The sequence below is a fragment of the Psammomys obesus genome, unplaced genomic scaffold (genome assembly GCF_907164565.1).
Source record: "Psammomys obesus unplaced genomic scaffold, mPsaObe1.curated_primary_1811, whole genome shotgun sequence".
Classification (NCBI taxonomy): Eukaryota; Metazoa; Chordata; class Mammalia; order Rodentia; family Muridae; genus Psammomys; species Psammomys obesus.
Genome location: NW_026596131.1, coordinates 46,125 through 68,297, shown reverse-complemented (window position 1 = coordinate 68,297; position 22,173 = coordinate 46,125). Strand labels below are relative to the sequence as shown.

The following is a 22,173-nucleotide window of genomic DNA, read 5'->3' as shown; positions in this document are numbered from 1 at the left end:
AAGTTCGAGAAAAGCATCCGTCTGAGGAGCGAAAGCCCCAGGCCAGTAATTACACACAGTTCCAGGCGAAGCCAAGCCGGAACGCTTACGGAAGCACGAAGTCCAGAAAGCGGCCAGCGACTTCTCGCTGAGGCGCTGACGTCAGTACCTCGCGACCGTCCTCTCCGGTACCTGATTCAATCCCGAAGCTGGGCTTCAGCAAAAACCTCCCCAGTCGCTTCCCGCGCGGCCAAGCCTCGGGCCACACCCATCTCTCGCGCCCTGCTTTCCTTTCCCGTAACCCCTTCTCCGACTTTGCAAGCACCGCGGGACAGGCACAGTCGCCGGCGTCCTACTCAAAAGGGCGGGCCCTGAGACCGGAAGCCGGAAGTGGACTGTGAGGACGTGTTCCAAGGAAGCTGCAGGCCGGCTTGGCCGGCGTTATGGAGCCGCTGTACCAACAAACGCACAAGTGAGGGCCGCGTTGGGGAGCGGGCTGGGCACTGCCCGGGCTGTGGCCCCTGGGGCTCGGGGGCAGGGGCTCGGGCGGCTGTCATTGTGGAGGCCGAGCGTTTCCGCTGGAGCGGCTTCGCACCTCTTAGCCCCTTAGCGGGATGCCCACTCAGCCGCGAGGGGTCTGGCCTGGGCGCGAAGTCTTGGGCCGGGTAGCTTCTGCTGAAAGCCGTGACCGTTCATTTGGGAAGGAAAAGTAGCAATCGTAGGCTATAGTACTCTGTCCAGCACCTGCTAACTTAGTCCTCGGGTTGGTAGAACTTGAGAGAACAGAGAAGCTGTTGACAAGGCTTGTGTCCGTGAGTTCACTGCCTAGTGGGAGTGTCGGCTTGTATGAAAAAAGTGTTTTGTGTACTTGACTGGGTTTTGAACATATTTCTGTGACACAAAGAAATGCAGGTGGTATTAACTCTTATTGTTGGTCATACCTGATTACAAGTTAGCTTTCAGGAAATTGTTTTCGATTAGCTTCTCATAACTAAGTTTCCCTGATGCGTCCTTTATTCATATCGTCCTATGGTTTGGGGACTTGTGTTATGTAGCTGGACATGATGAGGGTCCACACCTATGCGATGTTAAAAACTTTCCGTTAATGCTGTAGCTTTGATCTTAAGACACTGAAAAAAAAATAATACTCCTTGGGCCTGAAAAATGAAACTAATCATCTGGCCTCCCTCATAACAAAAGGAATGGAAATAAAATGGTGGTTATTGTCTTACTTTCTGATATTCCAAGGTTATAGTTTTCTTTTTACTTTGGCAACAAAGTGTTCGATTCATGTGAGGGAAAATAAACTACATTGTAATGACAATTTGCACTTTATAGTTATAGGAAAAGATTAAAAAAAAAAAAACTAGCCTGTGAGTCATTTGGAAAAGGAATGAAGCAGAAAAGGACACTCCTGTTACTAAGAACAGATCCTTTACATAGCAAGACACATGGGCCTCACAGTGCATCGAGGCTAATCTAATTGCTGAATTGACAAAACAGCATCAGAACATAATCATCTCACTAGAACTTTGAACCAAATTTGTGATTATCTCCTACTGTGAAAGTACATTGACATTAAATCAATTATTTAAAGTCATACAACTGGAAGAGTCCTGAGCACCAAATGAATGAGAAAAAGAAAACCTTTTACACGGCAGCAGTATTCTACTAAGATGAACTTTATAGAGAAGCTAATGGCCTGACTTCTAGTTTTGAGATACTCATGTTTGTAAGATACATTTGTTCCTTACATTGTGCAGCGTGCCATCCTAGATCTCTAGATAGTTTGGGTTAAGTAGGTCTCAGATACAAACAGCTCTACAGTGAACAGACTTTTCAGGTGTTTTTAATGAGTAGTTAGTTTTAAGAACTATTATCTCAAGACCAATTTGTCAGCTTGCCTTATGAGGTAAAGGCTAGCTACGGAAGCAGAAGATGTGAAAATCACCAGGTGGTTCCTACTGCTTCTGTGTGTGTTCAAGACAGGATTTCCCTACATAGCTGAGGTTAACCTATAACTTGTGGTGTGGCTCAGGCTGGCCTTGAACTTGACAGTCCACCTGTGTCTTTGTCCCAAGTGCTAAGACGACTATACCCAGGTTAACCTACCACTCTATCTATATCTATCTATCTATCTATCTGTCTGTCTGTCTGTCTGTCTGTCTGTCTATCTATCTATCTCCCACCACTCTATCTATAACCCACCACTCAACCTATCATCTACCTACCTATCTACCTACCTATCCATCCATCCACTTGTTTGTTTGTTTGTTTGTTTGTTTGTTTGTTTGAGGAAAGAGTCTCACCGTGTAGGCCTAGCTGACCTGGAGCTCACTATGAAAACCAGACTCGCCTGGAACTCATAGAGATCCATCTGCCTCTGTCTCTTGGGTGTTGGGATTAAAGATTATACCACCACACTCATTTAAGAGCAACAGCAGTTTAACTTGATGCTGTTTTAGGTTACACAGCATTTCATATTGCAGTGGGTTCTGTAGTCTTTGAGATAATTGTTACCATTAGTAGCTCGGATAGTTGAGAAGCAGGCACCAAGGACTTAAATGACTTGCCAAGTATCTGTCAGCCTGCATAGTTGAACCAGATTTGCAACTGCGATCCTTAAAACTCTCAAACCTTGTATCTTGTTCTAGATGGTCATGCAGAGTGACCTGTGTATGGTGGAGGTGGCTTGGTAATTTTATGACTTTTTTTTTTCCACATGTATGTTGTATGATGCTGTTTTCGAATTTAAGATCCTCCTGGGATTACAGACATTACCACCACTAGGCCCAACAGATTCACTGACTCCTTTAAAGAGCAGTTCCATTTAAGATTCTTGCTACGACATATGTAAAGCTTTGTTTAATGTTTACTAGCTCCCTACTTGGCTGTATTATCACCCAAAGTCATGGTGGGCCCCATGCTAGACAAGTCTGAGATGTCTTTTTCTCATTTCTACACCCCAAGTCATATTTGGATTATCACCAGTCTCTTGGCTGTGTAGGTGTTGTCTGGTTGAACAGAAATAGATTCAGCAGGTTCTGTATCAATAGCTTCCACCATGCCACTCCCACTTGCCATATTGTTTGCACTTATCTCCCAGCATGGAATGCAGAACCCAGACTCCCTAGAAAAGGCTATGCCTTTTCTAACTCATTTAGAGCCGAATAAAAATTAAGTGGGGGAAGTCAGTAATGTTTCTCTGCAATGTCTTAAAATTACCCCTTTTAGCGTAGTATAACAAAGCTGGCCAACGAGAGCTTCTCCAAGCTCTGAGAATCTTCGACTTGACAGGGACTGACAAGAGCATCCAGTTCTGTCTTTGGCTGTGAAGACCCTTGTAAGGTCCAGACAGTCCGTGGACCTGGTATTGCACGTGTAGGGGTGCTCTCCCCTCCCCCCAAGAAGTCAGCTTGTAATTGTGTGACTTGTTTCCTTTGGAAAGCTGAAATGTGGCATCTTGGAACATGTGCTCTTTGCTTTGGGAACCCCCAAAGCAGAAGTAGGAGACAACCCTTTTTCTACATCTTATGTCCATTCCAGATATTTAAAGAGCATCCCTTGGTGTCCTTGTTTAGCCTGCCACAAATCTCAAGCTGTACTGTCTCCAGGCTCCATTTATTATAGCTACTGTGGAAGAAACCAACACCTCTTTAAATCAGCCACGATTTACAGTTACTGTCCTCATTGTGTCCTTTCTTATTGTAGATGACCTGTGGTTTCATTTCCCCCTTTCCCATGGGCCATTGTGACTATATAGCCCACTTTTTGTTGAATATGTAAATGAATGAATAACTAATGAGTTTCATTAAACCATTAACATTTGGGAAAAACTATTATTCTTAGTCATTTTATTTCTGAAATACTGCAAACATAAAAATAAAGAGTAACTTCACCCAATGTTAGGATTTATATTAATATGTGTTTCAGATTATTGATTTATAAAGAATCTGAATCAAAAGTACTTACACCTGTTTGCATCCCCAGAGCTAGTCAGCCTCCTGTCAGTGATTGTAGTATTCTTCCCATGCTTGTGTTCAAAAGAAATACGTGCTACCTGTTTTTTAATTTACTCAACCAGATATTTAATGTACCAGGCGTATTTCTCCATTTAATATCATCTTTGTCTTAAAGACTTAATATCCATACTAGATCAAGCTTTTATTAACATTTTAATTGTGTGTGTGTGTGTGTGTGTGTGTGTGTGTGTGTGTGTACGTTTGTGTGGACAGATGAGCCAAAGTGTGGAGATCAGAAGACAACTTGAAAACTTGCAGGAACTGGTTATTTTTTTCTACCATATAGCTTCTGGTGACCAAACTCAGGTCATCAGGCTTAGCAGTCTGCCCTGTCACCCACTGAGCTTTCTTGCCCACCCTACTAGCTTTTATTTACTATGCTAAATTACTGAATTCTTTCCTGATGAACATGTCGGTAGTTATTATATTATAACAGATTATTTGCATATGTCTCTCAATAGACATATGCAAGAATAGAATAGATCCACAGTTCTTTACTTGAAACCCTTAACCACAAGGAACTTTGAAATTTTGTTGTTGTTGTGGTTTTGTGTGTGTGTGTGTTTTGTTTTCTTTCTTTCTTTCTTTTTATTATTTATTTATTTATTTATTTATCTATTTTTAGATTTTCAGAGAGAATTATGTTGCAAGGTGGTGCCTTTAATCCCAGCACTAGGGAGGCAGAGAGGCAGATGGATCTCTGTGAGTTTGAGGACAGCCTGGCCTATATAGTGAGTTCTGGGACAGCCAGTGCTACATAATAGAGAGACCCTGTCTCAAAATTATATATATGTTGCATGTGTCTTTTGTCATGTAACATAAGAACAGCATAGGACACATGAAAGGAGCAATAAAATGTCAGACTTTGTGGAATAAACAAAGACCATAGCTTTAAGTCTGATCAATTTTCCCCACATAATTGATTTGCTACAAACTTACAAGTTTTTATGTGTGGCTGTGGGTTATAGACCCATACAGAAATGCTTTGATAAACATCTATTACAAGTCTTTGATATAAGCCAGAATCTCTAAGACTTACTGCTAAAAGTGTGATCTTGGGTCATGCAGTGTGCGGAGTGGTGGTCCAGGTGTCATCAGAAGGCTTCTGAAGCATTTCACCAGTGTATAACCCTGCCAGGCAGGTTTGAGACAATCATGTTTGGACTGCCAACCTGTGTCTGTGTTGTCAGGTTCCTGATAGTCAGAATGTGATCTTATTGGTTTGAACATGTGTTTTTCTATGTTACCATTGAAGTTGATCAACTTTTTATGTATTTACTTACTCTCTGTTTTCTTTTCTGTCACTTGCGCATTGGACTTCTTTTAATTTGCAAGGGTTCTTTACATATATATTCTGGACATCAGTCCTTTTGTTATCAGCTACAGATGTATTTGCTTATTTCTTGATAGGTACTTTTAGTATAGTTTGTCTTATTAGTCAAATTTACTTGTCCTTTTCTTGGGGGGGGGGGCTTTTGGACTTGACCAGGGTTGAGGGTTCTTTAACTCAACATCATTTATGCATACCCTTTAAACTTAAGTTATTATTTTATATGGTTCTTAATTGAAAGAGAATTACATTATTTTTCCCCTTTGCTTTCCTCCCTCCAGCCCCACCTAGCTACCTTCCGTTGAACCGCTCCCATGCTGACCCACTCTCAAGTTGATGGTCTTTCTTACATCTTTTCTTTGGTTATTATTGTTACATACACACACATACATATGTGCATGTGTGTGTGTGTGTGTGTGTGTGTATGTATGTGTATATGCACAAATACCTCTAAGTACAACCTGCTGAGTCTGTTTTTGTTGTTTGTGTATATTGGGTTTCAAGGCTGACCACTCTGCATTGGGCAATCAATAAAGGGCCTTGTCCCTGGAAGAATCTAATTCTCGTTCTCCCAGCAGTTCTTAGTTGCTTGTAGTTATTGATCTAGGGGTGGGACCCTGAACAGATTTCCCACTTCCACGTTAATAGGTCTAATGATACAGCCATTGTACCGGTCTTGGTTATGCAGCCATTTCTGGGAGAGACTGTTTCACAGCTGACTTCCTGGTATTCTGGCTCATGCACTGTTTCTGCTTCCCATTCCTTGATGTTCCCTGAGCCACAGATGCGGGGCCTGTGATGTAGATGTATTCATTGGAGCATGACCTATTGATCTTTGCATTGTGTCCAGTTGTGGTGTTCTGTGATCTTCCCATTTGCTGTAAAGAGAGGCTTCTTTGAGGAGGGGTGGTAGCTGCACTTACCCAGGAAAGGTAGCTTGCACACGAAGAGCTTTTCTTTTCTTATTTTTTTTTCTTTTTAAGTAAACTCAAAGATTTTGGTTTTTTATGTTTAGGTTTGAACCATCTTGAGGATTTTGGTTGGGAGGATTCCATGAACTCTCTTCTCTACTCAGATGACAAACTGAGCTGTCAGCATTTATTTAAGTTCATTCTTTTCCAATTAACTTATGTCTCCCAGTCCACAAGTATGCGGCTGCTTCTGGCCCTGTTCTTTGCTTGTGGGTCCAGAGTAAGGTTGTCTGTCTTTGTCCTTGCGCTGCTGTCAGATTATTATAATTACCTGGCTTCGTAATCAGCCTGTTTTGTCTTGTTGAGGTATGAGGATTAAAACTAGGTCCTTGTACATGTGAGCTGAGTGTTCTATCACTGAGCTGTAGCCTCAGCTTATTTTCGCTTTTTATTTTGAGAGAGAGTCGCACTAAGTTGCCTAGGTTGGCCTTGAACTTTCAGTTCTCCTAACTCAGCCTCCCACATAAATGGAATGATAGGTTTCTATCATCAGGCCTACATTGTGGTAAGCCTTAGTAACGGGTATGAGAATCAACTTCATATACTTTTTCAGAATTGTATTGATTATGGTTTTTTAATTGTTGTTTTATTTTTATTTTTGTTGTTCCTGTGGTAATGACAGCAACATTTTGATTTGCTTTACATTTTTATTACAAATTTACCTCATTGCCTATGTTCTACTTCTGCTAATAAGAATTATAACTTTCCTGCCTGTCACCACACCAGTCCACAGCTGTTGTCCTCTCCCAGGTGTCCATATATCAACTACCTCCATCTGCATCCTTGCACCAGCCTCTGTACTTCAAATGCCCCTACCCCGCCCTACCCCTTCCAAAGCACCCTGAATTTCCCTTCCTGAAGCAGCTGACAGGTCCCAGTTGTGATTTCTGGTTGCTTCTCAGGATCACAAGGCTTGCCTTGGTGCATCCAGGAATTCTTAGACAGCTGGATTGGCTCTCTGGTGTTATAGGTCACACTTAGAAAGCCATGGAAAAGACTAGAGACACACTGAAACCAGATTGGGGCTCTGGCTGGCCCTGGTAAAATTTTAGTGGATAAAGATATTGACCTTTCTCTTAAGGGCTGGAGATGAGGCCCCTTTACACAGGCTCTGTGTGGACAGCCTTGTATAAGCACAGGAGGCCATTGGGGCTAACATAAGCAGCATTCTAAGAGCTGACAAGTGATGGGGAACCACTAGGAAGGGTTCGGAAGGTGACTTTGGCCTGGAAAGTCTCCAGAGAATGCTCCAGGCCTAATGTCTGGGACATGCGGCATCCAAATGAGATGGCAGTCCCCCTCCTATTTCAGGGAAAGATGTTTACCAAACAGAAGATACCTATCTTTCAGAGCTGTCCTCTTAAGTGTTTCTTCCACTGCCTACTCCCTTCTGTTCTTTCTCACTCTGACTGCCCTCTAAGCATTCCAGCCAGCTTTTACGCTACGTGAAATGCTTTGTGTAACTTCTGCATCTCATTGTCTTCCAAGCGTCACTAAACCTCATTTACGTTCTTCAAAGTGATGCTGAGAACTCCAAATCCCATATGGTGGCATGCACAACTGTATCTAGCACTGCGTAGACTGAGGCAGGAGGATCACAAGTTCAAGGGGAATCTTGGCTGTATAAATGAGATCTTGTCTCAAAAACAAGCAAACACAACTTCTACCCACGAAAATTCAGTTTACACTTTCTTAGCCCCAGCCTTCCTGTTGCCTTTGCTGCACTATTCACAACTCCTCCCTCAACTTTCTGCTTGTTTCTGCTTATTGTGTTGGTTTTCTCGTAAATCTTCTCAGGGATTTTTCATGTCCATCTGGCTTGTCAGTTCCTAATTACATTGTTTCTCGGGGCAAGGATTCTCTCTCCCCTGCCCTTTGACCCTTGGTGGACAGACTAGTGCTCAGCACATTGGGTCACAGAGCAGAGAGTGGGATTGGCTGGGTCCTGGTTGAGGTTTATCGCCGGCTGTGTGTCCTTGAGCAACTTACATGACCTTTCTGGGTTTCAGTTTTTATTTCTAAAATGAGAGCAGTGATAGTGCTTTTCCTTTCAGGGTTATTGACTTAGCAGTGTCTCAGATACAGTAAGCACTCAGTAAATGCTAGCAGGATTATTATTAGCATTAGGGTATTAGAGGCGATGCCAAATGGGTGGCCTAAAGCACCACATACACATTTTACAGTTCAGCAGCCCTGCCAATTTAAATCAGTTGTAAGATGGCACTAGGAAAAGTTGTCTTTCCTGACTGAAGTGTTAGTGATTATTCCTGTCTCACTCATTTCCTCCCTTTTCCTTTGCTAGGCAGGTCCACGAGATCCAGTCTCACATGGGACGCCTGGAGACAGCAGACAAGCAGTCTGTGCACTGTGAGTAATTAACCAGGGAGAGCAGAGTCCTTTCTCTTACAACACGGGGCTAATGGGCTGGGTTTCCTGACTGCATTCTGCCTCGGGGGCTTAATGACTCAGCATGGAATGAGTTGTTGTTAGGATGAACAGAAAAACCCTATGGCCAACGCAAAGATTTCCCTGATTGTGCCCTTTGGAGTCCCACCAGTTTTATCTCCCATTACCCCTCCACTCAACCTGACATGGCCCTATGGGAATAGAAGTTCTCTCTCCATCTGTCTTAATCTAATTACCTAGTCTGAAAATTCAGACATGTTGACCTGGAACTGGCCATCTCTTCTGAGCTGAGAATTCTGGCTTCTTAGTAGGATTATTCATACAACTAGCAATATTAATTAGTTTAGTTCCCACAGCAGTTTCTTTTGAGAAGCATGTGGGTTGTGGTTGGGAGTTTTGTCTCTGTTCCTAGCAAAAGCCCCTTCTGAGCCAGCCCTGTAGACCTCCCACAGAAACTCATGTCACCCTGCTGCCCAGCTCTAGCCAGTCCTGTTTCTGTTTCCTCTTTTTTTTTTTTTTATAGGTCCCTCAGCATGGCTCTTTCCTTAGCTCTGCGCCCTACACTGCTCTAAACTATCAGTGTTTGCTGTAGGTGTGAAGGCCTAGGAAGAGGGTGGTTCTGGGTTGTCATTTTTTTGGTGGTGACAGCAGCTGGCAACTGCCTGGATTCATGCTTTTCGAAGTTTGGTTTCTGCCCATTGGCCTTTGTTGCCTTCCCAACAATCTCACTGTTGCCAGATTAGAAATGGAAAGAGGTCATTTTGACAGCTTTATCAAAGGGGATAAGGAAAATGGCTGTCACACTTTCTGCCTCTGTGGGTTCTTTCCTGGGTCTTTCCTATTGATATGTGGTCTATTTTGAGGCCTCCAACACATCTCAGCCTACCCATTCTTTTAGAAAGCCTCTGGGTGTTTCCATACTAATCCTCCCTTCCTTTATGCTTTTTACTTTTCTCTTAGCCTCATTACTATAAGGAGTTCAGCCGGCAACCTTTTTACTAGGGGTTTATAATCCACATCTGAGACCAATCTCAAGTAGATGTATAACAGAAAATTTAGCTTAACAGAGTTCTATGGGCAGCCTTTAAATGTTCATTTTATTTCCTATGGGTGGGGAGTTTATGTCTACAGACATGCCTTCTACTTTAAATACAGAAAACAAGGCAGCTAAGTGTGTGGCTTCGTGCATATAAGGATACCCATGCTTTGAAACATCTTGAATTGAATCATCTTTGTGTATATTGTGCTCTGTTTGATTTTTGTTGTTATTTGTTTTGGTCTTTTGAGACAGCGTTTCTCTTTGTAACTTTGGCTGTCCTGGAACTCACTGTAGATCAGGCTGGCCTTGAACTCAGAGATTTGCCTGCCTCTGCCTTCTGAGTGCTGGGATTAAAGGCATGAGCCACCATTGATCAGCACAATTTATCAGTTTTACTTTTACTTTTTTTTTTTTTGGGGGGGGGTTGGTTTTTGGTTTATCGAAACAGGGTTTCTCTGTGTAATAGTCCCTAAGTCTGGACTCACTTTGTAGACCAGGCTGGCCTCTAACTTAGAGCAATCCACCTGCCTCTGCCTCCCCGAGTGCTGGGATCAAAGGTGTGCGCCATCACACCCAGCACGATTTATCACTCCTAATTTAAGTTCATTATCTCTTTTCCAGCAGTTACTCTTTTTTTTTCTCTCTCTCTCTTTCTCTCTATTTTGTGCAGTGGTAGAAAATGAAATCCAAGCAAGCATAGACCAGGTATTCAGCCATCTGGAGCGTCTGGAGATTTTGTCAAGCAAAGAGCCCCCTAATAAAAGGCAGAACGCTAAACTGTGAGTGTTGACCGCTGTCATGACTCTGATACCGCAGGCACATGCAGGCAGGCCTTTCCCCCATTGGAAGCTATAGAATATTCTGAAAATCTGGGAACATGCTAAAGAAATGAAGACTGTACAAAGATAAAGTCTCCCTAAAATATACAGCTCTATTTAAGCAATACACCCTCCATATTAAAAAGTATGAGGTTTGTGGCTCAGTAGCCTGTGACCATGGCTTTTTATTTCTTGGGGGGTGATTAGGCGCCCTTATTTCTTTGAAAATGTGTGTGTTTTGACCAGACCTTGTCACTGAAAGCTTGGTGCTGCTGGGAGTTTGGCTGTGTTGTTTGGTTCCCACTGGCTTCTGTGGGGCTGAAATGAACTTGCACTCCTAATCGCTTCAATCAGTCTGTTTATAATGAAGTACTGATTGAATGTTTGATACTCCACCATGAAATTCAAAGGAAACTACCCTCAGCACCACTCCAACCCCTTCACTCCCACAACTTTCAAGAAACTTCATTGCTGATCTACCTCAGAGCTGCCCTTGAGGAAGGTCAGGAAGGGGCTGTCAAGCCTGCTTCCTGTTACCCATTCCCCGAAGAGTAAGGGTCCAGCACACACTAAGTAAAGCTTCTGGAATCGTGTGTGATCCCACCCACCTTAACCACAGGCTGCCGCTTGACTTAATGTCTTTGCTCATCAGCTTAGGTGTGGGCACTGGGGGAGTGGTGAGGCAAGGTCTTTCCCCCTGAGTACCAAGCTGGGCTGCCTCAGAGTGTACCACCCTCAGCTCCTGGAATTTAATTTCTGTCTCCATTAATTTCAGCCGTGTCGACCAGCTAAAGTATGATGTCCAGCACCTGCAGACTGCCCTCAGGAACTTTCAGCACCGGCGCTATGCCAAGGAGCAACAAGAGCAACAGCGGGAGGAGCTTTTGTCTCGTGCCTTTACCACTAACGTAAGCCAGACACTGGGGGTTGGCAGGCACCTGACAGGTGTCAGGACTGAGTGCAGGTCACCAGACATCACTTCTTAGAGGGGTGTATGAAGCCGGCTCAAGAGGAGGCCAGGTGGAGGAGGCCAGGTGGAAATGACAGGGGACCTTGTGCATTGCCACTAAGACCATACTGAGATGGAGAATTTCTCTTCAACACAAAAACCTGAGGAGGAAGCAGTTAAATTGAAGGAGTGGGCAGAGACGAAAATTACTCCATTCGACTGGTCCGCTGCAGAGGTGGAAGTTCACATGGTCGAGATGTTTTTGTGATCAGATAGAGACAGATGATTAGAACTTAACCCATCTGTAGAGACAACAGAATCCAAAAGCTGCCCCAGGCACTTGCCATTGTGTTTTGTATGTGTGTGGTTCCAACCTCAGATGCATTAAAATGTTTTTGCCCCTGGTCTGAATGGCAGTCTGGAGGGACTTGTTAACAGATGTTTAGTGTTAGATGGATTGCTTGGCTTCAGTCTCGGAACAGCCTGTTGGTTTGCATGTTTGATTGCTTAGAAGCCCCACCCCTGCCCTCTAGCTTCAGTAGGATCATTTTCTGCAAGTGCAATGTACTGGGCTTTTCAGGGTCCTGTGGAGTGTGCTCTACCAAACTTTGTATTTTGTCACTTTTTAAACCTGCCTGCCAGTCGAATTCCTGGCTTTGCACATGTGTAACCACACTGTAGAAACACTGAGAGCAATCCTGGTGGCTCTGATCTCACACAGACTGGGCTGGGGAGAGGACCAAGATGTCATCAGCTGTGAGTGCTCTCCTTCCTGCCAGGCTGTGCCCCTTCTACCACAGAAACCTTGATTTCCACTGGCTGGAGGATAAACCCCCTGCTCCATCTCCCTGCTGCAGTGCATTTCTCCAAGTGCCTGGGGACATGGCTTCACAGTTTTGTTTTTCCAGAGCAGGTAGACAGGCAGACTGTGGTGGTCTACAATTCACAAATGCAGCATGCTGGAAGATGCTAATTAAGATAACCCTACATGATGCGCCACACTTGGGCATCTTTAGGCTAGAGATGATGTCTCAGGATGATTTTGTTGATTGCTAGCCTTATGTGGCACCACATTCACCAGGTCACTCAAACACCGACTGACCAAATGAAACTTCCTTCTAGGCACTTTACATGGGAACAGCCTGCCACTTGCCCCTTTTCAGATGGGAAGGCAAGGCAGGTTTGTGTGTAAAGTCATTCAGTAAGTGCTTGTCAGATGAGGGGAGTTGTGAGAGTTGTACCAAGTAAAACATTGGAGAAAGTTACTAAGCATGGCTCCTCCCTTTGATGAGCTCCCATGTTAACAGGGAGATTTCAGAATGTCCGCCTCAAGGCTGGTTCTGAACTTGAGTAGCAGAACAAATGGTGTAATCATCTGCCAGTGGGAATCAGAGTTTCTGTGGTAGAAGGGGCACTGCTGGAGGTTGTGCCGGTCAGACAGCAGGAAGGAGAGCTCACAGCTCGTGACAGCTTGGTCCTCTTCCCAGTCCATAGTTTGTATGAGAGCAAAGCCACCAGGATCACTCTCAGTGTTTCTGACTTACAGTGTGGTTAAAATTGAGGCTGTGCACTTAGCCCTGGGAACCTATCTGTCTGGATCAGTTAATCCATCCTTCTGGGCTTCACTTTCTTCATCTGCAAAATGGGGAGAACAGAAATCACTTCCAGCAAACTGAGCGAGTTTAGGGAAATGGGCCTGTGAAGTAAAAAGACTTGTGGTCTGTACTGATAGGGCGTCTTCAGTCTGAAAGTCCAGAATCCAAAGAAAGGCTCAGCAGGTAAATCCATTCCAAAGTCTGCAAAGTTCTGAAATCTGAGGCACTTAGTTCCCAAGCATTTCAAATAGCCTGTACTCAACCTGTAGTCTTCTTTCTTCCTCCCCCTCCCTTTCTTTCTTTAGCAGCCTTTTCCTGCCTCCTCAGAAGTGTGTTCCCATCCTGAACACCCTTAAGCCTTCAGTAGAAAGTACTGCCCCTTTGATCTGTAGGCTCAGTGTAATCGGAGGGATAAGCTGTAGATAAAATAGCTAAAGAACAAAAGCAAACATGTAATAGCACATGAGCAAGCAGCCGTGTAAAGGAACATTTGAACAGCTATCTTTGGGAGGAGCCAGAGAAAATCTTTAGAGAAATGAGTGAGGTCTTGAAGCTTTTCCTCAGTGGGGAAATGTGACAGATGCAGAAATCAGCATTGTAGCAGAGTTCATTCCAGAACATGACTGGTCTTACACCTCCTCTGCTGTGTGTATGCAGACCCGTCCCCACCCCCCCACCCCATACACACACCTCTGCTTTGCCTTTTCTTCTGTGTTGGACTCTGATTCTTGCATTACTCTCCCTGGCTCTTCTGGCTTGACCTTGGCCAAAAGGCAGAGTAGTAAGATGTGGCCAGACCTCAGGAGCTGACTAGCAAGCAAAGTTAATCAAGTGCCTGCATTTCTTTCACAGGACTCTGACACCACCATACCCATGGACGAATCACTGCAGTTTAACTCCTCCCTTCAGAACATTCACCACGGCATGGATGACCTCATTGGAGGCGGGCACAGTATTCTGGAGGGACTGAGGGCCCAGAGACTGACCTTGAAGGTGGGGTCCCTGCTGGAGAACAGAGAGAAGGCCTCTTATTTTGGCCTTGTACTATAGTGTAGCATCTGTGTTTGTATTTTGTTTCTGTGTCTCCAGCTCATGATGTGACAGTAAGCCTAAGCTCTTGAGTTCGAGAGTTTGCCAGTGCTTGTGACGAACCCCAGTGGATAGCTAGGGCTTTGCCCTTTTACTGGCCCTGCATGAAATGAGGTTGCCATAAAGGGTACCAATGACAGGCTGAGAAATGCTTCTTTAGAGTTGTTCTCCTAGGAATGGAGGCAAGGTAGTCTTCTAAGGTGGTTTTGTTTGGGACTCCGGCTGTGAGGTTTGTTATGATGGAGGCTTTGTTTTGGACTCACCACAGAAGTAGTGTCTTCAGAGTGCCCAGGTCTGCAGTAGGGAGTTTCTAGAAGGTGGTCCCCATGTATCTCTTCTTGTAGCCACAGGTACTCCAAGAAAGCTACCCTGTTAGTACTAAGTTATAAAATAGGATAGATTTGAAACCCTGACCCTGGGGTGGTTTACAGAAACATTTCACAGATTGCTGTCAGTCATGGTGTTTCAGCCTCAGCCTTTTCCTGTATCACCCCTGATGGCTTGGGGGTGTGGGCTCCGTTTGTTATCAGGGTGTGGTCCTTTGGAATAAAGCACTGCCACCACAAGGCTGTGAGAAATAGTCACTTGGAAGTGTGACTGCTATCTTAGTTTTTATTGGAGCACATTGAGCTGTCTGTTGTGTAGGCTTCCAGCTTGTTTCTGAGCGGGAGAGGAATAGATAGGCCTGTTGCTGCTCCCCTCCTGCTGACTGTTACAGCACTTCCAGTGGCCTAAGAGGGTGCTCACTGTGGAGCACAACCACTGAAGAAGTCTGCACAGATACTCGTTGGCCAGCCTTTGTAGGGAACTACCTTCTTCTTCTTTAAATTTTTATTACTTCTTTGAAAAAAAGGTATTGTGTGTTTTGATAATATTTACTCCTCCCCAAACTCTTTCCAGTTCTACTTCCCCTTCTCTGTACACTTAGTTTTATGTCCTTTCCTCCACTTCCCATTAAGACCAGTTTGGGCTGCCCAGATACTTTTGGATGCATGGCCTTCTCTGGAGCATAGTCAACTTACCAGGGGCTGTTTTCTTTGAGAAAATTTACTTTCCCTCTCCCAGAAGCTAACAGTTCCTAGCAGCTCAGTGACTGAGGGTAGCGTCTCATACTCAACTCTGCTCTCCATCTCATGTAGGCTTGTATAGGTCTTGTATGCAGTGTCCCAACTGCAGTGAGCTCATATGTGCAGGTGCCCTAAGGTGTCAAGAATACACCATTTCCTTATACTTAGTCACCATGTCTGGCTCCTCCAGAGACTAGGATCTCTATCATTTTATCATCTGTTTATACAGTAAGATAAGGAAGAGATCTGTTAAAATGAATATTTAGGTTTTTATTTTCTAGCGATGTTTACTTACATAAGTTTTTGAAATTATTGATAAAAATATAAATTTTAATTTTCTATCTGAGGGGAGCAGGGGCTGCCTCTATCATGAACTCAGTTGACTGCTCTTTGATCACTTGCTCCTGATGATGCAGCCTTGCCAGGCCACTGAGGAAGAGGATCCAGGCAGTCCTGATGAGACTTAACAAGCTATGGGCAGATGGTAATAGAGGAGAACGCCCCCTTTCAGTGGACTAGGCAAAGGGGATAGAGGGAAGAGGGAGGAAGGGTGGGAATGAGGGGAGTTGAGAGGGGGCTTCAATTGGAATATATTAGTAAGAACTTTGAAAAGTAATGAGATAAATGACCTATGTATAGTAAGGGCAATATAGACAAACCCAGAAGCTAATATTATCAAACAGGGAACAAGGCAAATAACCTAATAGTTAGTACATTTGAGAGCTAGCGTAGCCAGATACTGACAGATAAAAATACAAATCATGTAAAGATTACCCCAAATAAAAGATGAAGGAAATCTGCCTTCTTTTCTGCAGCTCAGGGAGAGTCAAGACTTTTATAAACTGCATCCATGTGGCGCTACTGCAGGGCTAGTGTGGTTGGGATTATTGGTGGAGTGTTAGCTTCCTCCTGAAGTCTGTGTCAGCGAGACGTCCACGAGCACTATTAGCAGATGTGGCTTGCCAGAAAGCCTGTCCAGGTGGCAGGTCTTAAACCTTGTGTTTTCTGATTCACTTTTCTCTGTGTCCCTCTTCTTCCTGTCTTGTCTCTAGATCTCTTCCTGCCTGGCCAGTGAATTTCTTTTTAAACTGAGATGATCAGGGGAACAGGAAAGAGCTGGAATAATCACTTTGATTTTATAGTTGGGAATAGATACTTTTTTTAAATTAATGGTCACTTTCAGGTAGCTTTGGTAGGCATGGCCAAAGAGTAGTCTGTACTTTGATTCTAAAGCAGGGTGGTTAGCACAGGCCTTATTTTCTCACCGTTGGGAAGACTTTTTCTAGTCTCTTAACAGCAGACAGCTTTGACTTGAGATATCCATTTTGCAGTATAGAAATCAAATGCAATGCATGCTAACCAATCACTCTACCAATGAGCCACATTCCCCAGCCCAATATGCTTTTGGTTTTTGAGACAGTGTCTCATTACATAGCATTGGCTGGCCTGGAACCCACTATATCGAGCAGGCTGGCTTCAAACTCACAGAGGTCTGCCTGCCTCTGCATCCTGGGTGCTGAGATTAATGGTGTGTGGCACCATTCCCCGGGCCTGGCTCAAGATCCTTCTTGATGAGGCTTGTTGCTTGTTGATCCTTGACTGGGTAGACTGAGTTCCTGTCTGTGTTACTTTGCATCTCTCTCACTTGGCATCTTCTTTCAGTAGTTTGGTCATGGGTACTCCTTCTAGAAAATGAATATGGGCCTGAAGGCTGGACCACCTAAGCACAGTGGGAGCCATGTACTTAGTTTCATTACTTCATAAGAAACTGAGTATATGCTTAAAAGTTAGCAGTGAGGAGGGACAGGCCATGTGCTTTATAGGCAGTTGACTGTGGTGGGTGGCAACATTTATAGAAGCTTTATGTCATGATAATCTGTTGTTTTTCCCTCCCTCCTTCCACCCTCTCTCCCTTCTTCCTTCCCTCCTTCCCTTCTTCCTTCCAAGACAGGGTCTCTGTGTATCCCTGGCTAGCCTTGGAATTCACAGAGGTCTTCTGTGATCTCTCTTCTGCCTCCCAGCTGCTAGGATTAAATGTATGTACCACCAAGCCCAGCCTTTGTTGTATTTCTGTCTGTGCTTCTTTTTTCACTCCCTTGTAAATATTGACTTTTATTCACATATTCAGTAGAAGCCCTAAAGATTCTGCTCCTCAAAGTGAATAGGTCATTATGAAAGATTACTGGAGCCAAAGAAGTTTTTCACACAGCTTTTAAGAATGTAAGATATTTCAGGAGTGTTCACAGGAAGATGGCTAAGTATGTGTGTCTAGGTAATGTTTGTCTGTCACCCATTGTAGAAGTTTTAGGAAAACTGGTAATGATAGAACATTTCAGGTAACTGGGCCAAGCAGCACTGCTTCCACCTCCTGGGTCATGGCTGGGCCCCAGACCCAAGGACTGTCAGCTGCCTAAGAAATCATGGCACTAGCACAGCTGATAAGACATGAGTGTTAAGAAAGAAGACTTTGTCACATTACATTCTATACTGTGTATAAATGAAAGCAGCCCTGAGACATTAAAAACTGCAAGGCTAAAATGGAACTACTTGAGAGCTGTGATCTACAAGCTGCTCAGTGTTCAGGAGCTCTATTGTGGTAAGTGCTACTTTGTGTGCCAACAGTGTCTCAGGCTGTATGTAAGCCTTCCTGGAGAAGACCAACTAGTTGCTCCTGCTCACCACTGTCTCGTAACTCATATACCAGTCCTGTGCCCAAGAGCAATAACAGCAGTCCTTGACCCCAAGATCAACTGCTTTAAGGTTCACCTTAAAAATAATGGTTTGTAGGGCAGGAGATCTCTCAGCAGATGAAAGCTGTTCTTTTGGGGACCTATATTTGATCCCTACCACCCACATTGCTGCTAAGTGTCTGTCACTCCAGTTCCAGGGTATCCTTCTGACTTCTGCAGGCTCCTGCATGCATGTGGTGCACACACATACACATAAATTAATATTTTAAAAATTGTATGCAGAAATTGGTGTATTTTCAGAAAAGTAGAAATGTTTGAGTAAGATACTTTGAAGTGTGGTTTGGCATGCTTGAACTGGTTGGACCCCTTTGCCGTAATTACAGAATAATGAAGCAAGCAAGTATGGAACAAAACAGAACCCGGTAAAGTATGGAGGCCCTACAGACAGGCCAGCCTCTGACCCAGCAAGATTTGAACAGTCTGGTCTGCCTGGAGTCTGCCTTCTGCTCACCTGCCCCTCTGCCGCAGGCTCCCCACTCGCAGCGGCTCTAGTGTGCAGTGGCTCTCCGCTTGGCAGTGCAGAGTCTCAGCTTCGATGCACATGGTACACACTCGTGTGCTTTTCAAAGGGTAGAAAGGCCGGATGTGGCAGCACATGCCTAGAATCCTAGTACTGGGGAGGCTGAGGGACGCCATGCGTTCCAGACCATCCTGGGCTACTTAGGAAAACAAGCATAATAACAATATTAAAAGATAGGTGCGGTACACTGGGTAAGTAATCTTCACCACTCTTACAGGTTTTTCCCCTCTAGTGTTCTGAGCTTATTTGTTCCATTTGAGCCACTTTTCCTCTAAAAATTTAATGAGCTCCAGAAAAGATACTTGTATATAGTTCATCTGTGATTTTAGCGGGAATATGTCTGCTGGGATACATATGCAATACAATTGTCACTAATTGACTTAGGTGTGAAAAAGTTGTTTAAAAAGTTTGGTAAAATCCTGTAAATATTGGTGTACTGGCTACTGAGCTTCATATGACTGTATCCATACTGTTGTGTGTGGCGGTTCCGTTAGGTTACAACATGTTTGGTTCTTTTGATTGCTGAGCCATGTGCATGTTGTGCGTGTGTGTGCGCGTGTGTCCTCCATCACTCTCTGATGGTACCTCTCGCTGAATCTGGTGCTAGACAGCAGTCCTCCTGTCTCAGCTCCCTACAGCACTTGGTGTTTCACATGGATTCTGGGGACCCAAACTCAGGTCCTCGTGCCTGCGCAGCAAGCATTGTTACCCATCTCCCAGCCCTCAGTTTCTGTATGTAATATGACTCGAGCGTCACCTTTTGCTCATATGTGAACTGTACATATGTATGTGTGTGCTGCATATACGCTCTGTAGCCAGTTCTAGCACCATTTGTAGACAAGGCTTCTTTCCCTTTGACCAAACACTGGTTGGCCATGGTAGAGTGAGTCTATTTCTGGTGACTTACTTTCTTCTCTGGGCACGACCAAGAGGACAGTGTCTGTTAGTAAAACCCTGGCTTGTGGTGACCTTTAACCACCCTTGGCAATGAGGTTGATCTTTGTTTCTCTTTCCCTTCTCGTTTCCTCAGGGGACCCAGAAAAAGATCCTTGACATCGCCAACATGCTTGGCTTGTCCAACACAGTGATGAGGCTGATTGAGAAGCGGGCCTTCCAGGACAAGTACTTCATGATCGGTGGGATGCTGCTCACCTGTGCAGTTATGTTCCTTGTGGTACAGTACCTGACATGAGCCAGCTGTACCCAGCACTGACAGCCTTCCCACTGTGTGCATGTGCAAGCAAGAAGTGGGCTGGGAGGCCACCTTTTGAAATGTATGCCTTAACTGTGAAGACACCCCTTCCCCCAGGACTAATTGTGGCTTAGTATCAAACCTGCTTTGTTTTCCGGGACATCTGGGGAGTGGGAGCTAGGGTCACCAAGATGTGTGGTATGGAGACCCTGCTCTCTGGCTCTCCCTGGGGAGGGATGAGTGGGTTTGTGGTTTGTCTACACAGCTGATGCTCACCCTGGAAAGCCTGCACAGAGAGGCTTGCAGCCAGGACTGTCCACACTGTTCACTCCTTGTCATCACCCAGTCTTTGTGGCTCCTAATGGGTGGACTGGAGCACAAGAGAGAAGATGAGGAGAGAGGTCTTTCCTTGTGCCTTCTGGGATAGAAGAGTTTGCATCCTTGCTTCTAGCCACTACCCAGCCCCAGCCCCTAAGAAAACAGAGTGTGACGGTGACTAGCTGCTAACACCGGCACCTTCCCTGGAAGCAGCTGCTCCAGAGAAGCAGAACGTCAGTGCAGCTGCTTAACATAAAAGCATTTCCATGCCATGTTAGCTAGTGGTTTGTCCTTCCGGAAGTGAGGCCAGCAGGGTTCTGAGAAGTGTTCAGTCTGGACACTGAAGTCCTGAGTCACCAGTGTTTTTTTCAGTTAGTACAGCAGTTGGCTTACAGTTTAGACAGTTTAGGGTGGGTCTTTTGCCCACCCTGGGTGGGAGTGCCAAGACTTTCTAAACTTAGAAAGCAGCTCTGAGCAAAGGGTGATTGTCAGTTACAGATTTATCTAGTTCTGCCACCTCAAATTCTTTGACTATCTCCCTTTAATTATATTAGTGATATATCAATCAGCTGAGCCTCCATCTTCCCCAGCCCTGATAGGCTACCCTGGAGATGTCCTTGGTAAGTGTGTTTTTGTGAGACTGTTTGTGGGGCCAGTTCATTTTTACTTTTCCTAGTCGTGATTAATGCTATATCAATACCTGGTGAACTGCAGGATTTGTTTGGAAGTTAACATATCTCGAGCACACTTACTGTGATTAATCTCTGAAATCTGAAAGTACCAGACGATCTAGTGAGTCCATTGTTCATCAGGCACAGGCCCTGCTCACCCAAACACTTCTAAATTTAGTAGCCTCCTGGTAGGACAAACAGACACCCAGAACTGGAAACCTGGTCAGTATTAATCTTTGATTGCTCTGCCCACTTCCTATGTTTGCTTAAGTGTTCTATGCTGTTTCCCTCTTCACAGTATGTGTTACATTTCACCTCTTCTCTCTTGAGTAGCAGTATCAGTCTCTTAGGTACAGTGTGGCATCTCTTTGGGGAACTTTTTCAATTGTATACACTTAACCTGGGTTTCCTGGGTCCCAGTCTCAGTTCTGCTCAAATGCAGTGTCTGTCATTCCTTCTCTAGGCTAAATGGTCCCTAGATGGCCAGAAAGGAGGAATCTGTGACCCCTCTAGGAAGAACCCATAGTCCTGCAGAGTGAAAACAATGGTCCTAGAGGGGAGAGGAGGCTTGCAGCTTTCAGACCTAGATCTCACTTGGAGGAGGCAGATGGGCATGACCTCTTGGCTTGCCATAAAGTTGTTTAGACTGCATAGACCTGACTCCTGTGCCCCCTGGCATTTGAACATCCCACCAGACAGCATGCTTTGGAAGGTGTGCAAGCTGCAACTGATCCATTTGGACTCAGAGTGTGGGTAGCAGAAGCCCCCAGCCCCCTGCCCTTCACTGACTGTTGGGACAGTGTTTTGTAGTATATAACAGTGTTCTGCCTTTGTAGCAATGCTTGGCTTTGATGAACTTGATGTTCCACCTTCAAAGCCAGGTCTCCCTACTTTGGAATAAAGTTTGTGGTGGGGTGGTGTCTCTACGGCCCCGAAGTAGGGAATGGTAGCCAGAGGGTGTGGACTCCAAGGGGGTGTTGAGCTGGCTACTCACCCTTGCATTTCCACTCAGTGCCGTGTGACATCCACCTGACCTGATGGAGTGCAACTGTTGCTGCAGCCTCCAGCAGAGGGAAGGGGCCTGAGCCTGAGTGGTATGCCCTCTAGTGGATGAGGGGCTGAGTTCTTAGTGGAGCTCGCCAGAAGCTCCAGCCTGGCAGATGGTGTGTGCACCTTGGTGCAGTGTGACATGAGCTGAAGCAGGTAGGGTGCCAGAAGGAACCTAAGACTAGATTAAATAGACATGTATTGTAGGTATGGCCACTTTAAGCAATGTTTAAATTCAAGGACCAAGTAAATGGTAGATTTTATAGGTTTCACTTTAGGCTCTTTCTTGAAAGCCAGCTTGCTCTGTTGAACTTAAATAGCTCTCATTGACAAATTATATTTACACCCCTTGTTTTCAGAACATGTTTGCTGAATAAAGTTGGGATTTATTTAGAAAACTTTAAAAAAGC

The 22,173-nt window shown here is 44.7% G+C and overlaps 1 protein-coding gene across 3 annotated transcripts; it reads left to right on the top strand.

Moving 5' to 3' along the window:
- Nucleotides 1–339: 339 nt before the first annotated feature.
- Nucleotides 340–22,171, top strand: Gosr2 (golgi SNAP receptor complex member 2). Of its 3 annotated transcripts, none has more exons than XM_055592224.1 (6): nucleotides 340–451; nucleotides 8,609–8,669; nucleotides 10,418–10,526; nucleotides 11,341–11,473; nucleotides 13,962–14,102; nucleotides 19,566–22,171. In XM_055592224.1, the coding sequence occupies exons 2-6, from the start codon at nucleotides 8,630–8,632 to the stop codon at nucleotides 19,725–19,727; spliced, it is 585 nt and encodes a 194-aa protein (XP_055448199.1). In that variant the 5' UTR covers nucleotides 340–451; nucleotides 8,609–8,629; the 3' UTR covers nucleotides 19,728–22,171. The 3 variants fall into 3 exon arrangements, with proteins under 3 accessions (XP_055448199.1, XP_055448197.1, XP_055448198.1); XM_055592222.1 differs by having other exon boundaries at nucleotides 357–451; nucleotides 8,605–8,669; XM_055592223.1 differs by lacking the exon at nucleotides 13,962–14,102 and having other exon boundaries at nucleotides 357–451; nucleotides 8,605–8,669.
- Nucleotides 22,172–22,173: the final 2 nt, after the last annotated feature.

Excerpts from the sequence above, each read along its gene's own strand:
- Gosr2 (XM_055592222.1), top strand. The coding sequence starts at position 423 with ATGGAGCCGCTGTACCAACAAACGCACAA. Across the intron at positions 11,474-13,961 it reads CTCGTGCCTTTACCACTAAC|GACTCTGACACCACCATACC; the intron begins GTAAGCCAGACA and ends TTTCTTTCACAG. Across the intron at positions 14,103-19,565 it reads CCCAGAGACTGACCTTGAAG|GGGACCCAGAAAAAGATCCT; the intron begins GTGGGGTCCCTG and ends TCGTTTCCTCAG.